The 14,191-nt window shown below is 50.0% G+C and overlaps 1 protein-coding gene across 1 annotated transcript in view; it reads right to left on the bottom strand.

Annotated features, from left to right (window-relative positions):
- The window catches only part of SEC14L5 (SEC14 like lipid binding 5), a 60,313-nt gene that overhangs the window by 16,034 nt on the left and 30,088 nt on the right, over positions 1-14,191 (bottom strand). Inside the window, exons 5-11 of the mRNA XM_032144640.2 lie at positions 12,770-12,898; positions 11,657-11,849; positions 6,951-7,063; positions 6,359-6,548; positions 2,944-3,032; positions 2,762-2,832; positions 129-300 (exon numbers count right to left, since the gene is read on the bottom strand). Of these exons, the coding sequence (XP_032000531.1) occupies positions 129-300; positions 2,762-2,832; positions 2,944-3,032; positions 6,359-6,548; positions 6,951-7,063; positions 11,657-11,849; positions 12,770-12,898 (957 nt within the window). The remainder of the gene's footprint in view (positions 1-128; positions 301-2,761; positions 2,833-2,943; positions 3,033-6,358; positions 6,549-6,950; positions 7,064-11,656; positions 11,850-12,769; positions 12,899-14,191) is intronic.

Below are 14,191 nucleotides of genomic sequence, written 5' to 3' on the forward strand. Positions count from 1 at the left end.
TGAGTTTCATCTCCAAAAAGTTATTGAATGAAATGAAACAGGAAAAGAGAGCAGAGCTGCTTGCAGACAGAATCCCTCCCATCCCACCTACTCCCGGGGAGGGGCCTGGCCCAGGCTCCAGCTCTTACCAGCGTCCAGAGCACGGGGAAGACTCGGGGGGCTCGCACGATGAGCAGCCGACCCAGCGTCTCTGGGTAATTGTCCTCAACCACCTCAATCATCCGCAGGAGGGCCTTCACCCCTGGCCGCCACAGGTGCCGCATGTTGAGTCCCTCCAGGTCTAGTAGGCAGGTCCAGGAGCTGTGGCAGAAAAGGCCCCAGCTCCACTTGGCTCTGCTGCCTCCCAAGGCCACCGACACCCTCCCCAAAGGGGATGAACAGGGAGGCTCCGAGAGGCAAGGCTGGGAGCAGAGGGGGGCTCCGGCCACAGTAGGGAGCCCATGTGATGAAGAGGATCAGAGTGTGTACTTCAGGGCTGAGCGCCCAAATTCAAGTCTCACCTCCACCCCTGAGAGCCTTAGGTCAGGGTCACAGACCCACTGGGCAAAGGTAGTAACAGTCCCCATCTAAAGCAACTGCTGTTAGGATCAAGTGAGATGGTATATACAAAGCTCTCTGCAAGGACGGGCACACCGCATGCCCTCAATTAAAGCTGGTAATCACAAGTGGCCATTTAGGCCTAGCATTCCATTATTGCAACGCTAAGCGTGTGGGGGTTATTTCTATCCTACTGCTCAAGGTCGTCGCCAAGGTCTGACTGCAAAAATTCAAAAAATTGCAACCTCAGGCATAAATGAGTTAATTGTTGAAAAGATGCTAACTACTAAATAGAGCAGAGGTGCTGAGAGCATGCCCTCCACAGTCAGATGGCCAAGGTTCAAATCCCAGTTCTGCCACTTGCTGTGTGAGCTTGGTCAAGTCCTGAACCTCTCTGTGCCTCCGTTTCATTAGTATTCATTCATTAGGAAAATAGCTGTTTGACTGCAGTGGCTGGTGCCTGGGAGCCTCCCCCTCCCAGATTTGTTCCCTTAAACCTGCACACACCTCTCCAAACCATCCCTTCATGACACCCTCTCATTTGAGCCATCTGGGATGAATTATGCTTTCAGCCAGGACACTAATGGATTGATTCCCACTCCCACCCCAACATACGTGTCCTTAGAAAATAGACCAGCCTGGCCAATACGGTGAAACCCCATCTCTACTAAAAATACCAAAATTAGCCAGGCGTGGTGGCAGGTGCCTGTAATCCCAGCTACTTGGGAGGCTGAGGCACGAGAATCACTTGAACCCAGGAGGTGGAGGTTGGAGTGAGCCAAGATTGCACCACTGCACTCCAGCCTGGGTGACAAAACGAGACTCTGTCAAATAAAAAAAAAAAAAAAAATCTCCAAACAGCAAAGGAAGTTTAATTTTCACAAAGATCTGGATATTTGGGGCTGAAAAGCTGAAACAGCAGGTCCTGCCTGCCCATGTCTGACACGGCTGTTTAGGAGGAGGAACTGAATCAAGGTGCTTAGAAGGGCACCTGCTACATAGCAAGTGCAAGATCTGTGTTTGCATTATTTTTAAACCGTTATTATTTTTGAGAATCCATTTTTAAAAGCCACTTTACAGGCCGGGAGCAGACGCTGACGCCTGTAATCCCAACACTTTGGAACGCCAAGGTGGGAGGATCACTTCAGCCCAGGAGTTTGAGACCAGCCTGAGCAACAGGGTGAGACCTCATCTCTACAAAAAAAAAAAAAATACAAAAATTAGCTGGGCATGGTGGTGCACACCTATAGTCCCAACTACTTGGGAGGCCGAGGTGGGAGGATTGCTTGAGCCCAGGAGGTCAAGGCTGCAGTGTGCTGTGATTGCACCACTGCACTCCAGCTTGGGTGACAGAGTGAGAGCATGTCTCAAAAAAAAAAAAAAAAAAAGCCACTTTACAGAAGAGGAAGCTGCTGCTCAGAAAGGTTTGGTGCCTTTGGGGGGCGATGCCACCGTAAGTACTGGCTCCGGGAAACAGCTCAGGAACAGAAATGCGGGGGAGTCAGAGGACAGTGGGTTCCTGCAGAGGACAGTGGGTTCCTGGATGTGCCACGACAGAGCCAAGGCAGAACTCGTGGTGGAGAGCTGATCTCAAAAAGCAAAGTCAGGCCGCACGTGGTGGCTCACGCCTGTACTCCCAGAACTTTGGGAGGCCGAGGCGGGCGGATCACGAGGTCAGGAGATCTAGACCATCCTGGCTAACATGGTGAAACCCCGTCTCTACTAAAAATACAGAAAATTAGCCAGGCGTGTTGGCGGGCGCCTGTAGTCCCAGCTACTCGGGAGGCTGAGGCAGGAGCATGGCGTGAACCCAGGAGGTGGAGGGTGCAGTGAGCCGAGATCGCGCCACTGCACTCCAGCCTGGGGGACAGAGAAAGACTCCGTCTCATAAAAAAAAAAGAAAAGAAAAGTCAAGGAGACTGTTGAGCGGAATGGGAGGATAAAGTCTTCGAGCCGGAAGCCAGTCAGGACCCCAGGTTCAAATCCAGCTCTGTCCTGACTAGCTCAGAGGCTTCGATGGGGGCCACCATTCTGAGTCTCACTTTCCCCATGCATAAAAAACGGGGATGCTTACGGGCCTGCCTCAAGGCCCAGAAGACCACTGTAGAAACTGGGAGAGAATGAAGCCCCGGCACGCTGCCCTGCACACCGCACACGCCCAGTGGACTCCCTCCACCCTCCGTCTTTGCTGTTTAGGGGGGATGTGCCCAGGCCACGTTCTTGCCTGATGGGACGGCCCAGCTGCCTTGTGCTCCCCTCACACCGCTTCTGTCCTTCCTCGTTGACGGAGAGAACCTGAAAGGGAGAGACAGTCCTGCTGAACGTCCACCTCGCTGCTTTACCCCACACAGCCCTTCCCAGGCCCGGCCCCAGCCATGGGGTCCAGGAAAGAGGCCCCTGACTCACGTGCCGCAGCAGCGCCTCCTCCCCCACGGCCTTCATCAAGCCTTTGGTGTCCATCTGGCCCAGGCGGAGGATGTAAAGGGGGCGGCCATCTTTGTGGATGGGGCCAAGCGAAAAGAAGAGCCCGTTATTTAGAGTGCTACTTCCGAGGGGCAGATCACAGCTGCAGGTGAGGGCTTCACCTCCTCAGGCTGCAACCCACCAAGGCCCGATCCAGCCTTCACTTACTAACACCCTGCCTGCTACCAAGAGGGGCTGACGCCACTTATTGTGAAAGGCAGAAAAACAGAAGTGTTACAATGAGGACAAGGGTCAGCGCAGTGGCTCACACTTATTACCCCAGCATTTTGGGGGTCAGAGGCGGGACGATGGCTTGAACACAGGAGTTTGAGACAGCCTGGGCAACATAGTGAGACCCCTTCTCTACAAAACATTTTTATTTATTTATTTATTTATTTATTTGAGACAGAGTCTTGCTCTGTCGTCCAGGCTGGAGTGCAGTGGTGCGATGTCGGCTCACTGCAACCTCTGCCGCCCAGGTTCAAGCAATTCTCCTGCCTCAGCCTCCCAGGTTCAAGCAATTCTCCTGCCTCAGCCTCCCAAGTAGCTGGGATTACAGGCGCCCACCACCGCGCCCGGCTAATTTTTGTATTTTTCGTAGGAATGGGGTTTCACCATATTGGCCAGGCTGGTCTCAAACTCCTGACCTCAGGTGATAACGCCCACCTCAGCCTCCGAAAGTGTTGGGATCACAGGCATGAGCCACCACACCCGGCCCCGTAGTACTTTTTGTCAACCAATCGATACATAACCTTGTTTTACGTGGGGTTTTTTGTTTGTTGGTTTGTTGGTTGGTTGATTTTTTGGTTTTTGAGAGAGTCTCACTGTATCACCCAGGCTGGAGTTCAGTGGAGCAATCTCAGCTCACTACAACCTCTGCCTCCCAGGTTCAAGCAATTCTCACACTTCGGCCTCCCAAGTAACTGGGACTACCAGCATGCACCACCACGCTTGGCTAATTTTTTGTATTTTTAGTAGGGACAGGGTTTCACCATGTTGGCCAGGCTGGTCTCGAACCCCTGGCCTCAAGTGATCTGCCGCCTCGGCCTTCCAAAGTGCTGGGATTACAGACGTGAGCCCACCATGCCTGGCCTTTTTGTCCTTTGAGACAGGGTTTCACTCTGTCACCCAGGCTGGAGTGGCATGATCTCGACTCACTGCAGCCTGAACCTCCCCGGCTTAAACAATCCTCCTGCCTCAGCCTCCCGAGTAGCTGGGACCACAAGCAATGCAGCACCATGCCCAGATAAATTTTTGTATTTTTTGTGGAGATGTGGTGGTGGGGCGGGGCGGGGGGTCTCACTATGTTGCCCAGGCTGGTCTCGAACTCCTGGGCTTAAGTGATCCTCCAGCTTTGGCTTCCCAGAGAGCTGTGATTACAGGTGAGAGCCACTGCGCCTGGCTTGTGTTTCTATTTAAGAACACTTGAATGTATGTTGCTGATCTATCAGCGTTGAACTCACAGCCAGCAGCCCTGTAGCTGGTGCCTGTCTGAAGCTAGTGGAACACTTTGGGTGTTTTCTGCATGGAGCACGCGGCCACTTGCTCATCCTTAGGAAAGCTAGGCGCACTTCTGCACTACACGAGGAGGCGTTTTAAACAGCAAAGTCACCAAAGAAAACCCCAAAAATGCAAGAATGTGGCATTAAATAAGCCACAAAAAGGACACTCATTTAGGGTATGGGAACTGAAACAAGAAGGCAGGAGCCGCGTGGTTCAACTTCAGCAGACAGCGTGCGTGATGGGCGACTCCAATACTTCGCCACTCTGAAAATATCTGAGCATGACTGAAAAAGTTCTGTGAATACTGATTTGGGGGTCACAAGTAAATTTCAGCAATAAGGGGAGTTCATAAATTTGGATTCCATAAATTAGGAAGATTGATCGTGCATTAAAAGAAACCATGCCAGCCGGTTCTTTAGGAGACTCAAGCGTTTACCCTACTCGATATAGATGAATGTTTAGATAAAGGACATTGGAAAGTGTGGTAGGCACAGGCTTCAGTGGCAATTTAACTTAAAAATCCAGAAAAGATATTTGTAATGGGTGGAATCGTATCCCCAAAACTCATATCCATGGGGACATTAAAATGTGACCCATGCCTGGGTGCAGTGGCTCACTCCTGTAATCCCAGCACTTTAGGAGGCCAAGGTGGGCAGATCACTTGAGGTCAGGAGTTCCAAGAACAGCCTGGCCAACATGGTGAAACTCCATCTCTGCTAAAAGTACAAAAATTAGCCAAGCATGGTGGTGCACGCCTGTAGTCCCAGCTACTCAGGAGGCTGAGGCAGGAGAATCGCTTGAACCCGGCAGGGGGCGGAGTTGCAGTGAGCTGAGATCACAGGATTGCACTCCAGCCTGGGTGACAGAGCCAGACTCTGTCCCAAAAAAAAAAAAAGGAAATAGAGTCTGTGCAGGTGTAATTAGTTAAGGATCTCAAGATAAAATCATACTGGATTTGGGGTGGGCCCTAAATCCAGTCTCCTGGAGTCCTTATGAGAAGAGGCAAGGTGAGGACACAGAGACACAGAGGGGAAGGCCATGTGAAGTGAGAGGCAGAGACTGGAGTGAAGCTGCCACCAGCCAAGGAACACCTGGGGCCACCAGAAGCTGGAAAAAGCAGGCAAGGATTCTCCTCTAGAACTTTCAGAGGGAGCACGGCCCTGCTGACGCCTTGACTCCCGATTTCTGGCCTCGAGAACTGTGAAAGAACACATTTCTACTGTTTTAAGCCACCGAGTTTGTGTTCATTTGCTACAGCTGCCCTTGGGAATCATACAAAATGTATGCACCTGTTACGTATACAATCACAATTATTGTGAGTAAGGATGGGCTCACTCAGCCCAGTGGAGAAATGTCTCCTCCTCAAGCCCCAAAGCCTTCCAGCTCTGGTTCTTCCTAGCTAGGTTGTCACTTCAAAGCATTTCTAGATGCCTGGAAGAGTCAAAAGGAAAAATAGTAAGATGTTAGCATGAAGCATGGCGTTTAAAGTGCATCTGGGCCGGGTGCGGTGGCTCATGCCTGTAATCCCAACACTTTGGAAGGGTAAGGCAGGTAGATCACTTGAGATCAGGAATTTGGGACCAGCATGGTCAACATGGCAAAACCTCATCTCTACTAAAAATACAAAAAATTAGCCAGGTGTGGTGGCAGGTGCCTGTAATCCCAGCTGCTGGGGAGGCTGAGGCAGGAGAATTGCTTGAACCCGGGAGGCAGAAATTGCAGTGAGCCGAGATGGCACCACTGCACTCCAGCCTGAGTGACAGAGTGAGACTCTATCTCAAAATAATAAAGAGATAAAGTGCGTTTGGCAGTGCCCAAAGTATCCCCTATACATGATGTGGGTGGAGGCACGCACCTATGTCCTGGTAATGCCAGCCCCCTGCATAGAACTCCTCCAGCAGGGCAGGGGGTTGCCAGGTCTGAAGAAGGAGATCCACCTGGTGCTGCTTCCGCCAGCTCAAGGACTGGCGCAGCATTTCCCGGGCCTTGTCCAGGTGGAAGTCACGAGCCCGCAGGAACCGAAGGATGTGCTCATCTTTGGGAATCTGAGAAACAACGAAGTAAAAAGCCCACAGAACGGTATCCCCTGACCCAGCAGATAAAATTACAGAACCAGCCGGGGCAACATGGTGAGACCCCATCCCTACAAAAACTACAGAAATTAGCCAGGCGTGGTGGTGCGCGCCCGTAATCCCAGCTACTCAGGAGGCTAAGGCAGGAGAATTGCTTGAACCCAGGAGGCGAAGGTTGCAGTGAAGATCACATCACTGCACTCCAGCCTGGGGGACAGAGTGAGACTTTGTCTCACAGAAATAAATGAATAAATAAATAAATAAGCAAGAGATAATGTGTCAGCATTATCATCTCGCCTTTCCTTCCCACGCACGGAGGCTGAGTACCAGTCATTGCCCGTTCATGCACTGCTCCAGGGTAACCCCTGCACCCACCTTGCCTTTGTGGGTCTCCTGTAACCAGTGCCGAAGCTGGATCAGGCAGCTCTCCTGCATGGGCGTGAGGTGGCCCAGGCACCTCTCAATGTAGTCCGCGTCCAGCTTGTCCCCTTGGAGGAGAAGGGGGGGCTTCAGGACAAGAGGGAGACGCTGTGTCTCTTTACCACGTGGTCTGTCTGCCAGTCCTTCCTGGCTGCCTCACTGACTCTAAAACGTGGTTCCAAGCCAGGCTGAGCCCCCGCCCCAGACAGCAGCCACTGGGGACTGATTCGTTCATTTCTCCTGTCCATGTCCCAGGGGGTTCTGAAAATGCATCATTGGGCAAACCTGGATCTCACTGTGAGACGGGATTTCTCCTCTTTGACCCTGGGAATTGAAGATAATTCCCACCCTCTGGGGATGTTCTAAGGATTCTTAACAATATGGGCTTACACTCACTGTGTGCTCAGAAGCCACCTGGTCTCAGTGAGCTCTCTCCACACCCCTGTGACGCAGGCGTCACTATTATCCCCACTTTGGAGAAGATAAAACTGCTGTGAGTGGTGGCTCGCGACTGTATTCCCAGCACTTTGGGAGCCCACGGCAGGCAGGTCACTTGAAGTCAGGATTTTGGGACCAGCCTGGCCAACATGGTGAAACCCGGTCTCTATTAAAATACAAAAATTAGCCAGGCGTGGTGGCACACACCTGTAATCCCGGCTACTCAGGAGGCTGAGTCAGGAGAATCGCTTGAACCCGGGAGATGGAGGTTGCAGTGAGCCAAGACTGCACCACCGCACTCCAGCCTGGGCAACAGAGTGAGACTCCGTCTTAAAAAAAAAAAAAAAAAAAAGAGAGAGAGAGAGAAGATAAAGCTGAGGCCTAGAGAGGTGGAGTAACTCAAATGAGTAAATGCATGTTGTGTGCCCAGCATAAAGGAGGTGGTTGATAAACACCAGTTCTCTTTGCTTTTCCCCATCCCCAGGCCCCACTGTGGGGTTTTGACAGACAGCAGCTTTTGACAGAGCCTGGACCCTGCAACACAGCCATGCTGTCTCTTTAGCAGCCTGGGAACCACAGGGAACATTCCCACTGTGCAGCCTTGTCCCCCACAATTGGGCGGTTGCAGTTGGAATGTTGCCAGTGTGCAGAGGCCAGGCCTCAAGCCTGAGTCCTGTTGCCCGACTCTTAGCCATGAGGGTGGCAGATGCTGGCGTGCACTGGCCTCTTGGCATCTCAGCAGTGGGCGGAGACGTCACACAAAGCAGCAACCTCCGTGGGCAGAGCCAGTTCTTTGTAAACAGACGGTAAATAAGAAAACAGGCTGAATGAATGGCCAGCAGCACCCCCAAAACAGAAAAGCCCACAGTGGGGGGTCACGCCAACTGCTGTGCCAGGAGCTATCTAGGTAAACAGAGGTGGGAGAATGTTGGCAGAGGGGCGAATTGTCCAGACTTTGTGTGGTCAGAGGCAGAGATGCTAGAATCAGGGAGGGAGTGAGGATGGGATGAGGGAGAAACATGAGTGAGGCTGGAGCTCCCAGCATCCCTCCAGCCCCGGGCAGATGTGAACGCTTTTTCTACTCCTGAGCACAAAGACTCAGGGATTCAGGAGAGGTTAGAAGGGGCATGAGGATGTCCTCTGCCAGCCACCCTGAGTGCCTGTGCTGCTGGCAGACAGCACAGATGGAGAAGGAAGGGGGGACCTGTGCAAAATGGGGACGGTACAGGGGACGAGGCCACAGAGAGCGTGCACAGGAGGGGGCAGGAGCGGGCACTGTTGTAAAAAAAAGAATATGTGCACGTACAACAGCAGCCAACCAGCACACACAGTCGGTGCAGAATAAATACTTGTTGCATGTAATTTCAGCACTTTGGGAGAACAAGGCAGGAGGATAAGTTGAGGTCAGGAGTTCGAGACTAGCATGGCCAACATGGTGAAACCCCGTCTCTACTAAAAATGCAAAAATTAGCCAGGAATGATGGTGCACGACTGTAGCCCCAGCTCCTTGGGAGGCTGAGGCAGGAGAATTGTTTGAACCAAGGAGGCGGAGGTTGCAGTGAGCTGAGATCACACCACTGCACTCCAGCCTGGGTGACAGAAAAAAAAAAAAAAAAAGAATAAATACATGTTGTATGAATGAATTTCATTTTCCCTAAACAGAGCCCCAGATGTATTATTAGTTCCATGGCACTGCCACCCAAGTGTGTCAGAGTCAGGCAAGTCCCTGCACGGCAGTGGCCCTAAAGGAAAAACATTATCAACCTGAGTACACATCTTACACATGGCTAGAACTGGATTGGTGGTGTATGTAGAGTTTGTATCCTAGGATTTTTCCTTTTAACGTTATATTCTAAACATTTTCCATGTCCACAAAAGCTTGCACTGTGACAAAAGGCTAGTTGCCTTCACATACAAAGAGCTCTTATAAACCAATAAGAAAGCAATGAGCAAATAGGAAAATGGACAAAGGACAAGAACAAGTATTCATTATTAAAAAAAAAAGGACAACAGTCACTAAACATGAAAAATAATGCCTGATCTTGCTCATAATGAAAAAATTGGTCACTAATCAACCAGTGGCTACTTTTATTGCCTTTCAGAAGTTTACAATGTTTACTAAGACTTTTGTGGGGAGCTGGAGTGAAGTCAGGAATAGATGCAATTACACTTTCAGTGGGAACAATGATTAGTACCACCTCATTGGAAGCCTAATGGTTAAATCTACCAAAATTTTACTTGCATGTAAACTTTGTTTTTTTTTTTTTTTTTTTTTCTGTCGCCCAGGCTGGAGTGCAGTGGTGCCTGCTGGGCTCATTTCCAGGTCCGCCTCCTGGGTTCACGCCATTCTCCTGCCTCAGCCTCTCTGAGTAGCTGGGACTACAGGCACCCACCGCCACGCCCGGCTAATTTTTTTTGTATTTTTAGTAGAGACAGGGTTTCACCGTGGTCTCGATCTCCTGACCTCGTGATCCGCCCGCCTTGGCCTCCCAAAGTGCTGGGATTACAAGCGTGAGCCACCGCGCCCGGCCTGCATGTAAACTTTGAACCAGCAATTCCACTTTTAAAATATTATGCCTTATGTATACTTACATACATTTTTTAAAAACTCTTAAGTACTCACATGTACCATGTTGTTTGTATTTTTAAAAACTGAAACAACCTAGGGTTGTTTCCTTCAATAGGGAACTAGCTAAATAGACTAATTCAAAATAATCAAGGCCGGGGGCAGTGGCTCACATGTAATTCCAGCACTGTGGGAGGCCAAGGCAGGTGGAACACCTGAGGTCAGGAGTTCAAGACCAGCCTGGCCAACATGGTGAAACTCCGTCTCTACTAAAGATTTAAAAATTAGCCAGGCATAGTGGCACATGCCTGTAATCCCAGCTACTCAGGAGAGTGAGGCAGGAGAATTGCTTGAAGCCGGGAGGCAGATGTTGCAATGAGCCGAGATCGTGCCATTGCACTCCAGCCTGGGTGACAGAGTGAGACTCCACTTCAAAAATAATTAATTAATTAATTAATTAAAAATAAAATAAAAGTAAAAATAAATTATCTAGACATGGTGGCCTGTGCCTATATAGTCCCAGCTACTCAGGAAGCTGGGGCAGGAGGATCGTTTGAGCCCAGGATTTCAAGGTTACAGAGAGACACGATTGCACCACTGCATACCAGCCTGGGCAACAGAGCAAGACCCTGTCTCTAAATAAATAATTAATATTTATTAATAAATTAGTTATGGTGCAACCACACCATACTATGAAGTATGAAAAGAAGACATAGGCACTGATACAGAAAGTTTTACAGGCAACATTAGTAAGTGAAAAAAAAGCAAAATGTCAAATGGAATGTATATGTTCTCATGTATTCAACATAAGACACATGTATGTATGCATGTACACACATATGGGTGTGGGTATATATACATATTATGTGCATATATGCACCTAAACAGCTTCAGGACATAGAAACACAAAACTATTATTAGCCTTTAGGGAGAGGAAAAGAATCGTACTTCTTACATCTTCCTTACAGTTTGAATTTTTTTCTACCATGGCCATGCATTACTCATATAATTTAAAATAGCAATAGCAATCATAATAATTAGTAAATTCATAATAATTGGTAAGTTAGTAAATAGTAAAACCAGAGAAAGAGGCAATGTCAAGGCGCCAGAGGTTAGCTCCTGATCTAGAAATAAATGAGTTTTTGCCGGGCACAATGGCTTACGCCTGTAATCCCAGCACTTTGGGAGGCCAAGGCGAGCAGATCACTTGAGCTCAGGAGTTTGAGACCAGCCTGGCCAACATGGTGAAACCCCATCTCTACTAAAAATACAAAAAATTGGCCGGGTGTGGTGGCAGATGCCTGTAGTCCCAGCTACTTGGGAGGCTGAGGCAGAAGAATCACTTGAACCCGGGAGGCGGAGGTTGCAGGGAGCCGAGATCGTGGCACTGCGCTCCAGCCTGGGCGACACAGGGGGACTCCATCTCAAAAAAGAAAAGAATAGAAAAGAAAAGAAACAAATAGGTTCTGCTCTTGGACCAGGATAGAGAGAGGGAAAGGCAGTCAGTGGAGGCAGGAGGCTGTGTCGTTCCAAGACCCAGACCCGTTCCTAGGGGGGACGGGAGGCAATTCTCCCCAGCATGCCCCAGGGCCCCCCATGGAGCAAGAGGCCCTGCAGTAGCCTCCTAGGGCTGACTGGCCTGGGCTGTACCACCTACCGTCCATACTGACCGCCTCCAGAGCGGGCCCCAGGGTGCTACTGCGCCCGTGGGCCTCCAGGGAGCCGGGGTCCCTCGGTCCAGCCTGGTTGCGGGCGTCCTCCTCACGGACTGGGGCAGGCGTCCAGCGGGGAATATGCGAGGTACCCTGGGAGATGAGCTCGTTCAGGTAATGCTCAATCACCTCCTTCCCCTGAAAGCCAGAGAGACCCAAGACACATGAGCACAGAGCAGGATGGAGGGGGGTCACCGGGTCACCACAGGGAGTCACACCCAGCCGGCTCAGGTCCCAGCCCCGACATGTGGCTATTGAGCGGCTGGATGTGTCTGGTCAGGATGGAGAGACGCTGCGAGTGTCCAACACCCACCTGATTTCCAAGGCTTGGTACGAAACAAAGAATGCAAAATAGCTCAGTAATAAGTTTTTCGGGTTGGGGGTTGTTTTTGTTTTTGTTTATTTTGTTTGAGACAGTGACTTGCTGTGTTGCCCAGGCTGGAGTGCAGTGGTGCCATCTCAGCACACTGCAGCCTCAACCTCCCAGGATCAAGAGATCCTCCTGCCTCAGCCTCCTGAGCAGCTGGGACTATAGGCACACACCACCACACCCAGCTAATTTTATTTTATTTTATATTTTTAGAGATGGGGTCCACTATGTTGCCTAGACTGCTCTGAAATTCCTGGGCTCAACTGATCCTCCCATCTCAGAGTAATAAGTTTTATATCGATAACACATTGGATAAAAATTTGCTATTAAAGTTAATTTCATCTGTTTCATCACAAGAACAGGTCTTTAAAGATCTGAGGTCTTTAAAGCAAGCAATGATCATTTTATCTTAAAAAAAAAAAAGCACCACAGAATTCTCTGGTGTCCAAATTCACCACATAAGCCTAGACATCTCATGGTGCCACAGTGAGGATTAGGGTGCCCCTGTTACAGACCAGTTACTTTCCATCCATTATCTCGTGGTGATTTGGTCATTACTAAAGTACCCATTTAACAGGTAAGACTGAGGCCCAGGAAGGGTAAGGGTCTTGCCGGGTGTCACGTGGCTGTTGATGGCAGAGCAGGTGTGTGCACCTTCCTCCAGTAACTAACCCAACCCACCCCTTACCCTCTTGACGTTGGCGGTGTACTGCTTCATGGCGATCTTCTCCAAGGCATTTTCAAAGCCAAAAAAAGACCGGATGTCCAGTGAGGCAGACTGCTCGAAGCAAGTCCAGTCTTCATTCTCAGGGTGGACCTGAAAGCCAGGCAGGGGTCATGCCAGGGAGTCAGTGTCAGGGGCACCCTGCCCTCCCCTAGGGCTCTCCTGCTGACCCGGGCCCAGGCACAGCCTGCAGTGGACAGCAGATCAAGCCTGGCAACCCTGGAGAGGGTAGCAGGACGAAGGGGCCCCCACCCAGAGAACGATGCAAAGTTCAAACTGTCAGGGAACAAAAAGCCTTCTCATGAGAAGCTGGGAGAATGTGGGTCTCAAATCTGCAGCCCTGCCCTTTCAATATTATACACATACATAGAAAATTAGTTAGAAATACATATGTTTAGGTCAGGCGTGGCGGCTCATGCCTGTAATCCCAGCACTTTGGGAGCTCAAGGTGGGCGAATCACTTGAGGTCAGGAGTTGGAGGCCAGCCTGGCCAACATGGTGAAACTCCGTCTCTGATAAAAATCCAAAAATTAGCCGGAGATGGTGGCGGGTGCCTGTAATCCCAGCTACTCCGGAGGCTGAGGCAGGACAATCGCTTGAACGTGGGAGGCAGAGGTTGCAGTGAGCCGAGATCATGCCACTGCACTCCAGCCTGGGTAATAGAGCAAGACTCCATCTCCAAAAAAATAAAAATAAAATAAATACAATTGTTCAGTGTATCATTTATATAATCTATAAATAAATTATATATCAATATTCTACATAAAATTTAGACATAGATTTTTTAAATAGTTATATATTATATGTTATCTTTATAAAGGTATATTACAGCCGGGCGCAGTGGCTCACGCCTGTAATCCCAGCACTTTAGGAGGCCGAGGCAGGCGGATCAAGAGGTCAGAAGATCAAGACCTTCCTGGCTGAGGCAGGAGAATGGCGTGAACCCGGGAGGCGGAACTTGCAGTGAGCTGAGACCGCGCCACTGCACTCCAGCCTGGGCGACAGAGCGAGACTCCACCTCAAAAAAAAAAAAAAAAGGTATATTACATATCCTTGTATATCAATAAATATGTATAGATCTGTATGTTTGCAAAAAGAAAAACTTCACTGGCAGAGCTCCTTTATGGACCCAGACCTAGTCCTCGTCAAACGTCTGTGGGCAGAAACACTGCCAGGCTGGGACCCAGGAATCTGCATTTCGCAAGCAGCCACAGGAGCTGCTGACTCAGCTATTGATGGAACTCATTCTGAGAAACACCACACACACTAAGAGGGGTTTCAACAACTGTTGCTTGCCCCTCCCTGAAGGATCTGAACAACCTGAGCCCAAGCTCCTGGAGGACCCAAGGGGCGTAGAAAGAAAAGGCAACGGGGCTGGGCACGGTG

The sequence above is a fragment of the Hylobates moloch genome, unplaced genomic scaffold (genome assembly GCF_009828535.3).
Source record: "Hylobates moloch isolate HMO894 unplaced genomic scaffold, HMol_V3 SCAFFOLD_23, whole genome shotgun sequence".
NCBI lineage: Eukaryota > Metazoa > Chordata > Mammalia > Primates > Hylobatidae > Hylobates > Hylobates moloch.